Here is a 12,154-nt window from a genome sequence, read left to right as displayed (position 1 = left end):
CTGCAAAGCTGGATTCCATTTTTCAGCATTCCTCTCTTGGGTGGAATAATGCCCAAATCTGTGGAAAACTACAGCAAAGCTACATGTTTAACTAGAATAGAGAGACAAGGGGCACTCTCCCATTATTGATATCTGGGACTGCTTTGGTCTCTGATAGACACATTCTAGCATAGCATGTCAGAATGGATTCAAGTGTTATAGAACTTATCTCTAAAGTCACACATTGCAATTCAAAGAGTCTAAAAAGTTGAATTAGGTACAAACCATTAAGGAAAAATCCCCCACATTCCAGCCAAAAGATGAGTCATGACTTTCATGCATATTACATGACTTTTCATTAGTGAAATTAAAAATAGCTACTGTAGACCATTTTATTAGACCATTTTACACTATAAAGCCTGAAATGCTGCTTTGGGGTTAAAATTAAGTGCTCTTTAAATAGTAAGTAAAAAAGTTACTAAAACAGACAATCATCAATGATGAATGATTATGAGCCCTGACAGGGACTCGACTTCACATCCTTTCAGCTTTATCTACTAAGCACCTACTGTGTCCTTTAGAGGTTATAAAGATGGAAGGCAGAGTAGAAAACTGGAAAGAAAACAGGTTCCTACAACTTGAATATTTTGTTAGAACTGCTACACAGCTGTTGACCTTGGGCAAACTACTTAACCTCATTGAGCCTTAGTTTTTTAATCTATAAAATGGAGACAGCACCTCCTACTTCACAGAGTTATAGAAGCGAAGGAGAAAGGAGATCTCATATGTACTACATCTAATAGGGGCCTGCATAAAGAAGGCATTTAATGAGTGGCAGTTACCATCATCATCAGTACTGTGCTCAAAGCTCAGAACACAATATACAACCTTCTGGTGTAATTAGATGCCTCAGAACGGTAAACTCCATGACTGGCTACTATAAAGAACCCACAGTTTGCCCCAGAGAGAGATGCTAATTGTCTCTCAGTGCTTCATGATGGTTTACTTTCACCTGATGTACTCTCTGGACAAACTGCTCATTTGCTGTGTGAATACAAGCAAGACCACAGTTTATCCTGTTTTTCTTGTAAAAACAGAGTGAATACCTGCTTTTCCCTTATAACTCAGAGTCCAAGGCTAAATGATAACTAGTAAATACTAGGTGCTGCAACCCATCAATTATTTCACGAATACTTTTTAAAAATGAAAGAGAACTGAATAAAAAATAATAAAATATCATAAGGCAGCATAATATTAAGGACAAGTGACTGTTTTCAGAAACTTTTATTTCAGTTACATACATGTATGCATGTGTTTACCGGGTAATGATGGAAAATATTTCTTACTGTGGGTTCCAGGATAAAGTTTGAAAGCTTCTGCCCCAGGCCACTGATCTCTGGTCGCAAGTGCTGAACCGCCCCACTCCCAAACTACTGCTGAAAGGAGGGGGTAGCTTCAAAAACAATGGCAAGCACTTTATTCTAGCACGGTGCTCTCTGCCCTGGCTGATTCTGAACTTTGTGACTCCACTCTGAGAATAGAATATCCTCTTAGCCACGACAGGGATGACAAAACTATTTTTAAGCACTTTGTGGGTGTACCATTCACTTGGCACTTGAGTTTTCTTCTTGACGCACACGTCTTTCTTAACTAAGCCACAGAAACTGAGAACAGGGGCTATAGTTACCAAGTGGCAACTGCAGCACCTTATTCATATAAGCACAAGGTTTGACTGTTGAATCCTGACAATGCTGCCTCAACATCTTCTGAATATGCTCTTTTCCTCTGGCAGAGTCTCTCTTTCGGAATGAATGTGAGATCTGGCCAATTTAGGGACTGGAAAAGTTTTGGCTCTTGTCCTTCTTGCCTGGTCAAGGTATTTAACCAACTCTGCCATTTCCTCCAATGCTATTCTAGAATAATACTTACCATTAGCTGCTGATAAGTTTTTAGTACAGCATATAGCACTACACCCCAAGGCTGTAAGTTTGTAAACTATATTAAACAAAATAAGCTCTCATTATCTAATAAAAACAATTTTCTTGGGTGTTAGACAACACTGTTTTTTTTTTTTTTGCGGTACGCGGACCTCTCACTGTTGTGGCCTCTCCCGTTGCGGAGCACAGGCTCCAGACATGCAGGCTCAGCAGCCATGGCTCACGGGCCCAGCCGCTCCGCGGCATGTGGGATCCTCCCGGACCGGGGCACGAACCCGTGTCCCCTGCATCGGCAGGCGGACTCTCAACCACTGCGCCACCAGGGAAGCCCGACGACACTGTTCTTAAATTTAATACCTACACTGTTCCTTAGGAAAAGTTGATTCAAGAATTTCTAACTTCCTCTAAACTGTTCTACTTGGTAAAACTCTGTTCCTTTGCAGAAAGGGTTAACATTTTAAATATTGGGTAAATGCATAACTATTACCTATCTTACCTGACTTTAATGTGTTGGGATCACAGTATGCAAAGCACCATTTCAAAAAGTAAAACAATCTGAAGTGAGTTCCCTATACTTACAGATACATACTAAACAGACAAAATGAAATATTCATAGCTTACACAGAAATAGAATCACACTTTTGCTACCTGCTTATTCATTTCTGTGATGTTTATCCAGACTTTGTTCAATCCCAGCTCTCCAGATTCAATCTTCTCAAGTTGTTTTTGTTTGCTGAGTAGTTCTTCGTTAAGTTTGGGAATTTCTTGGAATGAGCTTTTCTGATTAGATTCCACTGAAAGCAAAAATAAGAACAATAATAAATAGCCATGAAGTTCCCTCATGGCTCCAAGATGAAAAAATGATCCTACAGCAGGAAAGAAGATAGATTAATGAAAGTTAATTCTGGGACGATAATGACAATTCATATCTATCAACTCCACTATTCCTTTATTTACGTAAATGTATATCTTTAACACTAAAGCTCCATTTAACTCGGGCTATTTCACTACTGGCAACACAACTTTTTAAAGTCAGGTGGCTAAAAATGGTAACAAACAACATCAGCAGAAAGAGTTAGATTTGAATTTCAACTCTGCAACTTACTGGGATTTTGAGCAAACTACTCAAATTTTTTGAGCTTAGTTTCTTCATCTGTAACACAGTGATAATTCTAACCATCCTGTGAAGTATATTTTAAGTGAAAGAATGGCTGTAAAGCACTACACACAGCTGGCCAGGCATACAATACGTGATAAATAAATGTTAAGTACTGACCTGCTCAATTAAGCAGCTTTCTGACTGGTCAATGAAGATTTATAAACCTTACTCCATTAATGCTCAAGGTGACATCCTAAGTTATATCTCTAAATGTTTAAATCTATTTATTTTCTGTCTCAAATTGGTCAAACGCAAGATAGATTCTTACCACCTTTCAAGTACTGTTATGAGAGCGAAGATTTTAAGTCTTTTTCATAAACAGCAAATAGTGTTTTCTTAAATCAACCCAAAAGCTCAAAGTGAAACAGAAGATAAAGGAAAATGTTAGGTGAAGTATAGGGTATTATCTGGCCTTTCTTTTGGGAAACAACATCTCATGGATGGTTTAGAGATTTGCCAGCCTGCAGGTAGTGGCCTGAAAGAGTGCTTTCTCTTCTTTCTTTAGAGTATCCTTTCCTTTTCATGGAAAATAAAATACTGATTGATAGTGGTTGGTCCTCTAGAATAAAACCTATGTCCTTCTTTTAAAGCCACAGACTGCCTGATTAGTTGTCATATGCTTTCTTTAAAACCAAAAATTGGCATAATGGACAGATAAAGAATAATTTACTAAAATGTAAGTTCCCAGACTTTTTTTGTTCATTTCTGTATAGTTGGCATTTAGAATATACCTGGCACACTTCAGGCACTCAGTAAGTATTACAGACTAAATAAATCTGGCCTTTGCTTACCTCCCAACCATATTTCTCATCACTTTAGCTACCACTTCAATCTACTTTCTAGCCAAGCTGATTTTCCTGACACACCAACCTCTTTAAGCCTCAGTGACTGCACACACTATTCTCTCTACCTAGATGCCCTTGGCTTGCCCCTTCTTCATTTCTGCCACCTTGGCCTAGTTAATTCCTTTCAAGATTCAGCACAAAGAGCTGGCCCCCACCTTGGACCACTGTTACCTCTTTACCACTCCAAACTCTACTGAGCACTGAACACACTGTGCTATACTTATTTACTTGTCTGTCCCTTCCATCAGACTGACAGAGAGCTGCCTGAGGACAGGTCTTATTGGGTCCTGTATTCCCAGGGCCCAGCACAGTCCCACATACACAGAAGCATGCAAATGCCTATCCAGTGAAATGACTGTATGGTATGAAATGGAGTTAATGTTATCCTATTAAGTTAAACAAAGAAAACTCAATAAATACATTCGACAACAAAAAAATCCCCCCAAAAATCAGGGGGTGGCGGTGGTATCCTCACCGTAAGCAAACCCACTACCTGAAAATTCAGAACTATTAAAAGAAATTAGATATTTTTATTCACTTTTCAAAAATATGTGAAGGATTTCTTTAAAAGTAGTAGACTTGGCTAAGTCTACTTGGCTAAGTGTAACATTTGATTTACACACAGTTTGCAGGAATACATTCATCTCATATGGTAGGAATATTTTACCAGTCGAAATTAATGTAGCACTTATAGCACCCAACTGAATTTCGTATACATATCCAGTTAGGTTATAAAGAAAAACTTATCCCACACACGTCTGCCATTCTCTGGTGGTAAAACATCCTAAGGCTGGGGGAGAGTCTCTTTTTTTCCTGCAGTCTATATGAATTAAGTAGAGGAGGAAGTAGGACAAACACATAAATAACTTGGATTAAAATTATTAACTAATAAACATGTGAGTCTGACAAGCCCTGAAAACACTCTGGATCCTGAGGATTGTATGAGCTAAGAGGGGATTATATTCATGATCTGATTTGGGGTTTTTTAGGAGAGATAAGACAAGTAAAGGCACTCTGATTACATAAATGGAATGAAGTATAGTAAACAAACAACTTATGATTACTAATTCATGTTCTTTCAACATGGAAAGCAACTTATTTAAAATTTAGTATAGTAATACTGAAAAGAACTGACTTAGCTCTTTTCCTGATCAGGAAATGGAGATTTTTGCCTACACCCTTTAGATACAACATATAATGCCAACGACAATACTTTATAATTATACATCTTTATAATTTGCAATAAACTTTTATGTAATTACTCATCTTGTGATCAAGCCCCTACTATGTGCCCGGCCCTGTACTTGGCACTAGTGCATACAAAAGACCCTGAAGCTCTCAGTCTAGTGCGGAGCAAGGCGTTGCCCCAGAATTACTATACAGTGTGACAGATGTTATGACAGAGGAATGCCCAAAGTGCTTTCGTAGCACAAATACATCTTTACATATTATGGATGGGAAAATGAGGCTCAGAAAGAATAAGTGACTTGCCTATGTTTCATAGCTAGTAATGAGCAAGTCAGGATTCGACAGTCAAACCTTGTGCTTCTAAGACCAATTCTCTTTCTAGTATACTTCAGCTGTCACAGATGCTTATAGCCTAACAAGACCATTTTTAAGTTCTGCACTGAATGACCAAACTGCTACTCTCCCTGTATGACCAGCAATGAAGATGTCTGATTTATCAATACTGTCCTTTTCTTCCAAATTCTTTCCCCTCACTTTAGCCTTGAGTGATAGGGAAGATTGCTTGGGAATAGAATCTTCTTTATAATAACTGTGGAGGTCTTCTGGAGTACCTACTTCTAGAATAATACTGAGCTGAGAGTTTCAGGCCAGCTAGCACTTCAAGCTTAAGGATCAAGTTACTCCTTGGCCTCAAGGGAAAAATACCAAGCCTATCTGCTTTGCTTTCTGTTCCAGATATTTCAGCAATCCTGCCTCCTTTCCTCACAAGAGTCTTGGAAGATAATGAGAAAGGACAAGGGGCTCTGAATTTTTCAAAAAGGTATTTAAACCAGGTCAGCAGATGGTCTTATTTCCACTGTCCTCTTGAAAAACAAGAAATAAAAATAAACTTATTGAAATATATTGAAAGTAGAAGCATAATTCAAAGGAAGACTATTTAAGTTTAACAAGATTAACCTCATTTAGCCAAGAAAATGGTTTTCACAAAAAAAACTCTTGCCAAGTAGTCCACAATGGTTCAGCCTGCGGATTGATTTATGCCCCAGGCCCTACCCCATCCTCCTTCAGGAAGTCCTGCTTTAGACTGTATAGGTGCTGGTGTATCTGTTGCAGCAAACCAAAGCCCACAGAGCAGCTGGACTGACAATTCCAAATCTGCTTCATTCAACTGGCTGACAAATGCAGTCAGGGTCCCAGGGGAAGGCTGCTCAGTGATAAAAGTAGGTCTCACAGTCCAGGGTACAACTCCTGGCATCTCCTGAATAGAGTATTTCCAGGTATTAACATGTGCTCAATAAATATTTGTATTAACATGTGCTCAATAAATATCTGTTGCCTGATCGATTGTCAGGTCTATTACATGTATACATTTCAAATATGCATTTTTTTTTTTTCGGTACGCGGGTCTCTCACCGCCGCGGCCTCTCCCATTGCGGAGCACAGGCTCTGGACGCGCAGGCCCAGCGGCCATGGCCCACAGGCCCAGCTGCTCCGCGGCACGTGGGATCCTCCTGGACCGGGGCACGAACCTGTGTTCCCTGCATCAGCAGGCGGACTCTCAACCACTGCGCCACCAGGGAAGCCCAAATATGCATTTCTAAACAAAGAAAATTCCTGAAAATGAAAAGCTCAGCTAAGGTACAAATTACGCTGGTGTTCTAAAAACACAGGCACAGAGCAATCAGAGAAATGAATCCCTGGAAGGCAGAACTGAGCAATGTTTTGAAATGTATAAATAAACAATTGCTATATGTAACCAAAACAAGCTGTAGTACAAATGGAGGAGGCCCAACTAGTTACGGAGAGATGATGGCACAGACAGGTGCCGTCAGTGGTTATTTATAGTTAAAACACTGCTTCTCAGAACCTCATTTCCAAGTTATGATTACTTACCAAGAAAACACTGGCCTTAAAAACACCTTGTAGGGCTTCCCTGGTGGCGCAGTGGTTGAGAGTCTGCCTGCTAATGCAGGGGACACGGGTTCGAGCCCTGGTCTGGGAAGATCCCACATGCTGCGGAGCAACTAGGCCCGTGAGCCACAACTACTGAGCCTGCGCGTCTGGAGCCTGTGCTCCTCAACAAGAGAGAACTCAACAGTGAGAGGCCTGCGCATCGCGATGAAGAGTGGCCCCTGCTTGCTGCAACTGGAGAAAGCCCTCGCACAGAAACGAAGACCCAACACAGCCAAAAAAACTAACTAACTAAATAAATTTATAAAAAAAAAACAAACAAAAAAAAACACCTTGTAAATACTGCTAAGGACAACATTCAGGGGAATACAAATATAAATCTCATTCTTAACACTGTACTCTGATCCCACCAACTGATAAAACATATAGGTCAGGATGATCCTGGTAGAGAACTGTGGCCTACCCAATCCCATTCCCTGAATCAGAAGCTCAGAAGAAAACCAAAGTTAGTATTTCAATATATTTTTTTCAAGCAACATCACTAGGAACGTCATTAACATACTCACTAAGGATTAGCTGTCCCTAGGTCAGGTTTGGAACTTAACTAACTGCAGGCAGCAAAGAGAAGCTGGGATGAAGGAAAGCTAGGATGTTGTGATCTCCTATGGCTTAAGAAAGGAAGTAAGGAAACAACTCTAATTTTAGTTCTGGGGCCAGATTTCTTTATGGCTTTGAGAAAGCCTGGTGGTCAGTTTCCTGGTGTGTTAAAGCTGCTAAAGTTAGGGTATTTTTGATTAAGCTGAAACTGCTTCCTTAGCTTAGAAACTTTTTTTAAAAATTAATTTTATTATTTATAATAAAATTCAGATTGTAATTGTAGCTATGCACTAATTGTTAGTTAAAACAAAGACTGAGTAAAGCATCTTTTGGGTATAACTTTACTTTCTTTTTTTTTGTACATTGTTTTTGTTGGTGTTTTTTAAAAACTTTTACTAGCTTTAGAAAATTAACCCTTGAAACCTAGAACTAAACATCTCAGTGTTGCTAAAGGAAGATCTTTAGGTTAAAACAGGTTGAAGCTACCATGCAAACACACCTTTCAGAAAAAGTACTTTGGATGTGCAAAATACAACTTGACAATTTTGAATACATAAAACTCTTCAACTTCAAGTTTCTTAAACTTTAAAACACTCATGAGACAAATATTTATTTCTGAGTTGGCATACAGTAAGCACTCCATACATGCTGGCTATCATTATTACTGCTCAGTCCTATGTTTCTATAGGTTTTTATTAAGGAGGAAACTGTCTGACAGACACTCCCACATGTTTTCTCAAATGTCCCTGTGAGGGGGAAGGAAACAGCCTAGTGTTGCTATTGCCACTTTAGAGTTGGGGAATATGAAGTGGCAACAGGTGGAGATTAACGAAGATTCTAGACTTCTGGATCTTAGCCCTTGCCTTCTGCATTGTAAGTGTTGACTGCAATACCATTATTTCAGATGCTATTTGTCCTAGTGGTGCATAAGCACTGTTCTTTGTTTGTGGATTTAAAAATGAGTAACTGTTACTGCCTTCAAGCTGACAGCTAAGACAGAGTTTAAAAATGCTGACAGGGGCTTCCCTGGCGGCGCAGTGGTTGAGAGTCTGCCTGCCGATGCAGGGGATGCGGGTTCATGCCCCAGTCTAGGAAGATCCCACATGCCGCAGAGCGGCTGGGCCCGTGAGCCATGGCCGCTGAGCCTGCGCGTCCGGAGCCTGTGCTCCGCAACGGGAGAGGCCACGACAGTGAGAGGCCCGCGTACCGCCAAAAAAAAAAAAAAAAAAAAAAAAATGCTGACAGGAACATATAATTGCTTCATCAGAGTGAGCAAAAATCTTAATTCAGTGTGGTTCACTTTGTCCTAGAACCTGGAAAAAGAGTCCAAAATTATACTCTGAGAAGGGTGACCACTTACTTGTTCTAAATTTTTCCTTGAGGGCATCCAGATCCTCCTTCAGAGCAACTTGCATCCACACCAAGCCAACGCAGGCCACGACGCAGGCGGCAAGGATGACGAAAGCACAGAGGGGGTAACAGATCCTGCAGCATCGCAAATAGTCTCCCCTGATCGTAAGAACAAATTCAACCAGGAGTACAGAAGAGACTGGAATACAGCTTTATTCAAAATAGCACCTTTCGCTATGCAATTATCATCTCTAATGAATACCAGTTAATTCACCAGGGAACACGGGGGTAACACACTTAAATCTGAACAGCAGGTTGAATATGTCTAAATAATATGACCTATAAAGAGTTCATCTATAGGGGACAAAGGTTTCAAACTTCACATGAAACAGAGGGAGTTCCTGTGAGCTACAGGAAGCACCTGTGGGCACTGCAGTTCACTGCCATCATCAATTCATCATCAGTTTCTTTGGAAACTGGCTCAGGTTAGGGAAGTGTAAAGACAAGAGCTTCTCTGCCATTCCACCACTGTACTGTAATTCACTTATCTATTTCTCTCTCTTAAATACATACTCACTCCAGAGGACCTCGTTTCAGTTTACTGAAGCTTTATAAACTTTTGAGTGAGTTTTACTCCAAATGGAATGAAAAAAAGTAGACAGTAGGTTTAAGTGGACACCTGGTACACTCCAGCTTATTGGCTCAGAAAGAAGAGAAACATAGAAAGGGGTCAGATTTCACACCAAACTTCAACCAGCACTCAAGGTCTAAACTAACCCAATAGGATAACTATTCCAGTTAACTATTCCACTTCATCAGATCTTCACAGCCCAAACCTAGGATTACCCTGAACTACCTCACCTGGCAAAGAAACCAATCTCTTCCTTTAACATAAAAGGACACAGACATTCTAAACAAACCTCAAAGGATTCAATCTCTTTTCTTTTAGCATCCCAACCTTTTGCCTAGCTCTTGCTTCCACAACCTCAGCAGCATACTCTTCTTTTAACGTGCTCCTTAAGAGTCCAAGGGCACCTTCAAGGTTCCTTTCAGCCCTTTCCTACCGTAACCCCCAATTCGCAATGTCTTTGTGCTCACTACTGGATTTGTCTAGTGGCTGCACCATCTAAAAGTGGTTTGAAAAAACCTGCTTCTTCTTTTTGTTTCCCACCTGTCATTTCTCTCAAGGCTCTTGCGTTTTACAGAATGTCCCTCACCATATTCCCCCATCACCAAGATTCAGACCCATCATGAGTGCAAAAAAAACAGAAACAAAAAAACCCTCAACAACATCCCCTCCGAAAACAACAACCAAAAAAATCCAACCAACCTAACAAAAAAAGCTGCAGTCCTAAGGTCCCTGTCTCTCCTATACTTAACAAAAGGTCTAGTCCCCCAAATTTCTCTGTTCTTAGTTCCCTATTCTTAGCTTCTTTGCTACTCCCGCCTTGGTCTCTCTGGGCTCTTAGCACATTCCCCAAGTCCACCCTTCCACCCTAGATTCAGAGCTCTTCTTTGTATACTCAGAGATAGATCTCTAATTTATCCTTCATTCAGAAACTGAACTCATCTTCTCCCTAACATTCTTCCTCCCTCTGTGCCTTCCAAGGTCTACACACTTTTTTCTTCCTAAGAACTCCCTTCTCCTTCCCTTTAATTTGCCTCCTTGGTAGTGCAAGGAGATGCCTTTTCCCCATCCCACCCCTGAGTACTGCATTACTCACTTGACAAAGCGAGAACGATTTCCAGCTACACCAAATTCCTCTTCCTCCTCTGAGCTGGACTCAGAGTCTGAGTCAGGAGGCTCGGTGCGAAGCAGGCGGTGGCCTGAGCCTTTCTTGGGCTTCTTTCTCCGGCTGTCCCCAGCCAAGCCGATCAGTGCATTGAGCTCTTTGCGCTTTTTCATCTTCTTGTGTGGGGTAAGTGGAGCACCCACTCCTGAGCTGCCAGGTTCGTACCCGACGCCCAGTTCTCTCGAGGCCTTGGAGCTGCCTTCCAGGGTGAGGAATCCTGGGCCAGAGCCCCTCTGGTCAGTCCCACCCAGGAGTGGGACTGACCAGATCCGCTGGGGGCTGGAGATTGGAGCCCAGAGGAAACTGTAACTCAGATGGGTAGGGGAAGTCACATAAAGGCCAGGGAGCTGGTGATCCAAATGGATAAAGCCCTAGGCATGCACTGTCAGTTACCAAAGGGGGTGTTGGACTGGAGGAGGGGGGAACCTTTGTCTCCCAAAGAGAATAAGAAGTCAAGTCAAGAGACTCTCAGACCTGGTCAGTATATAGTATTTCTAAAGGTGCTCCAGGAGCTGGGGAAGGACACAGATGGGTGTTTTGGACTTCCGGGGTAGAATTTCCAATGCAGAGAAAAAAAGAAACTTGTTCTTCAATGGGAGGAGAGGGGGAGATGCAGAGCGAGACGATAGGAAGGCGCTGTTCCCTCCCTAGCTGGCAGCTGGAGGGGGCTCCCAGCCGCTACAACCCCGACAGAGAAAATGCCCGAGTCTGAGATGATCACCGTCCTCCGGCCTCCGGCCTGAGTTTGAAGGAAGCCAGAGGCCGAGGAAGACCCAGAGCCCGGCCTGGAGGGCTTGGCCTGAGAGGAGCCAGTCCCGCGCCTGGGGAGACCCCAGCCCTGCTGTCTGGGCCTGGGGGCGCGGTGAGGAGGGCGACGGCGGCTCAGCCCACCTGAAGAGCTCCCACCCAGAGTTCGAGGTGTTCCGGCACGGGCGACCCTCGGCAACTCACACGCGCCGCCTCCACTCCAGCCGCGACTCCGGCCCCCGCTCCGGCTGCGGCCGCCCCTGCTCCCAACTCGCTGGTGGCGGCGGCGGCGGCGGCGGCGGCCGCGGGCTCCAGACCCGGGCCATCGCTCCAGCCCCAACTCACTTCCCTTTGGCAGCGACCGCCGACACCGCCTGCCAGTAAGGCGCGATCCCATTGGCCTCCCATCTGGTGACGTCATGCGAGGGGGCGATGGGGAGGCGGGGTGTTAAAGGATGCAGGCTCAAGCGAGGGCAGGTCCCGCCTGCCAGTCGAGGAGGCCCCGCCCCCAGGAGGGTCTGGGACCTGTAGCTCACCTGACAAGGGCGAGTTTCCTTCCTTGAGGAGCAGGGATGGGCCAGGCAAAGCATCCAGCTGCTCGACCGGCTTGGGAAGTTCATCAGCCGCCCGGGCCCCCTCAGTTGTGAA

General features: G+C 42.9%; 1 protein-coding gene and 1 pseudogene across 2 annotated transcripts in view; one reads left to right on the top strand and one right to left on the bottom strand.

The window, feature by feature from the left end:
• EFCAB14 (EF-hand calcium binding domain 14) overlaps positions 1 to 11,867 on the bottom strand; it is a 37,750-nt gene extending 25,883 nt beyond the window's left edge. For both annotated transcript variants that reach the window (XM_024746091.1, XM_024746092.1), the window contains exons 1-3: positions 10,691 to 11,867; positions 8,977 to 9,125; positions 2,565 to 2,710 (exon numbers count right to left, since the gene is read on the bottom strand). In XM_024746091.1, the coding sequence (XP_024601859.1) occupies positions 2,565 to 2,710; positions 8,977 to 9,125; positions 10,691 to 10,872 (477 nt within the window). In that variant the 5' untranslated portion in view covers positions 10,873 to 11,867. The remainder of the gene's footprint in view (positions 1 to 2,564; positions 2,711 to 8,976; positions 9,126 to 10,690) is intronic.
• Positions 11,370 to 12,154, top strand: part of LOC112400410 (cytochrome P450 4B1-like) — a 37,306-nt pseudogene continuing 36,521 nt past the window's right edge.

This window comes from Neophocaena asiaeorientalis, unplaced genomic scaffold (assembly GCF_003031525.2).
Source record: "Neophocaena asiaeorientalis asiaeorientalis breed wild unplaced genomic scaffold, Neophocaena_asiaeorientalis_V1.1 scaffold51, whole genome shotgun sequence".
Lineage (NCBI taxonomy): Eukaryota > Metazoa > Chordata > Mammalia > Artiodactyla > Phocoenidae > Neophocaena > Neophocaena asiaeorientalis.
Note: the sequence above shows the minus strand (reverse complement) of the source record. Positions and strands in the feature narration are given on the sequence as shown.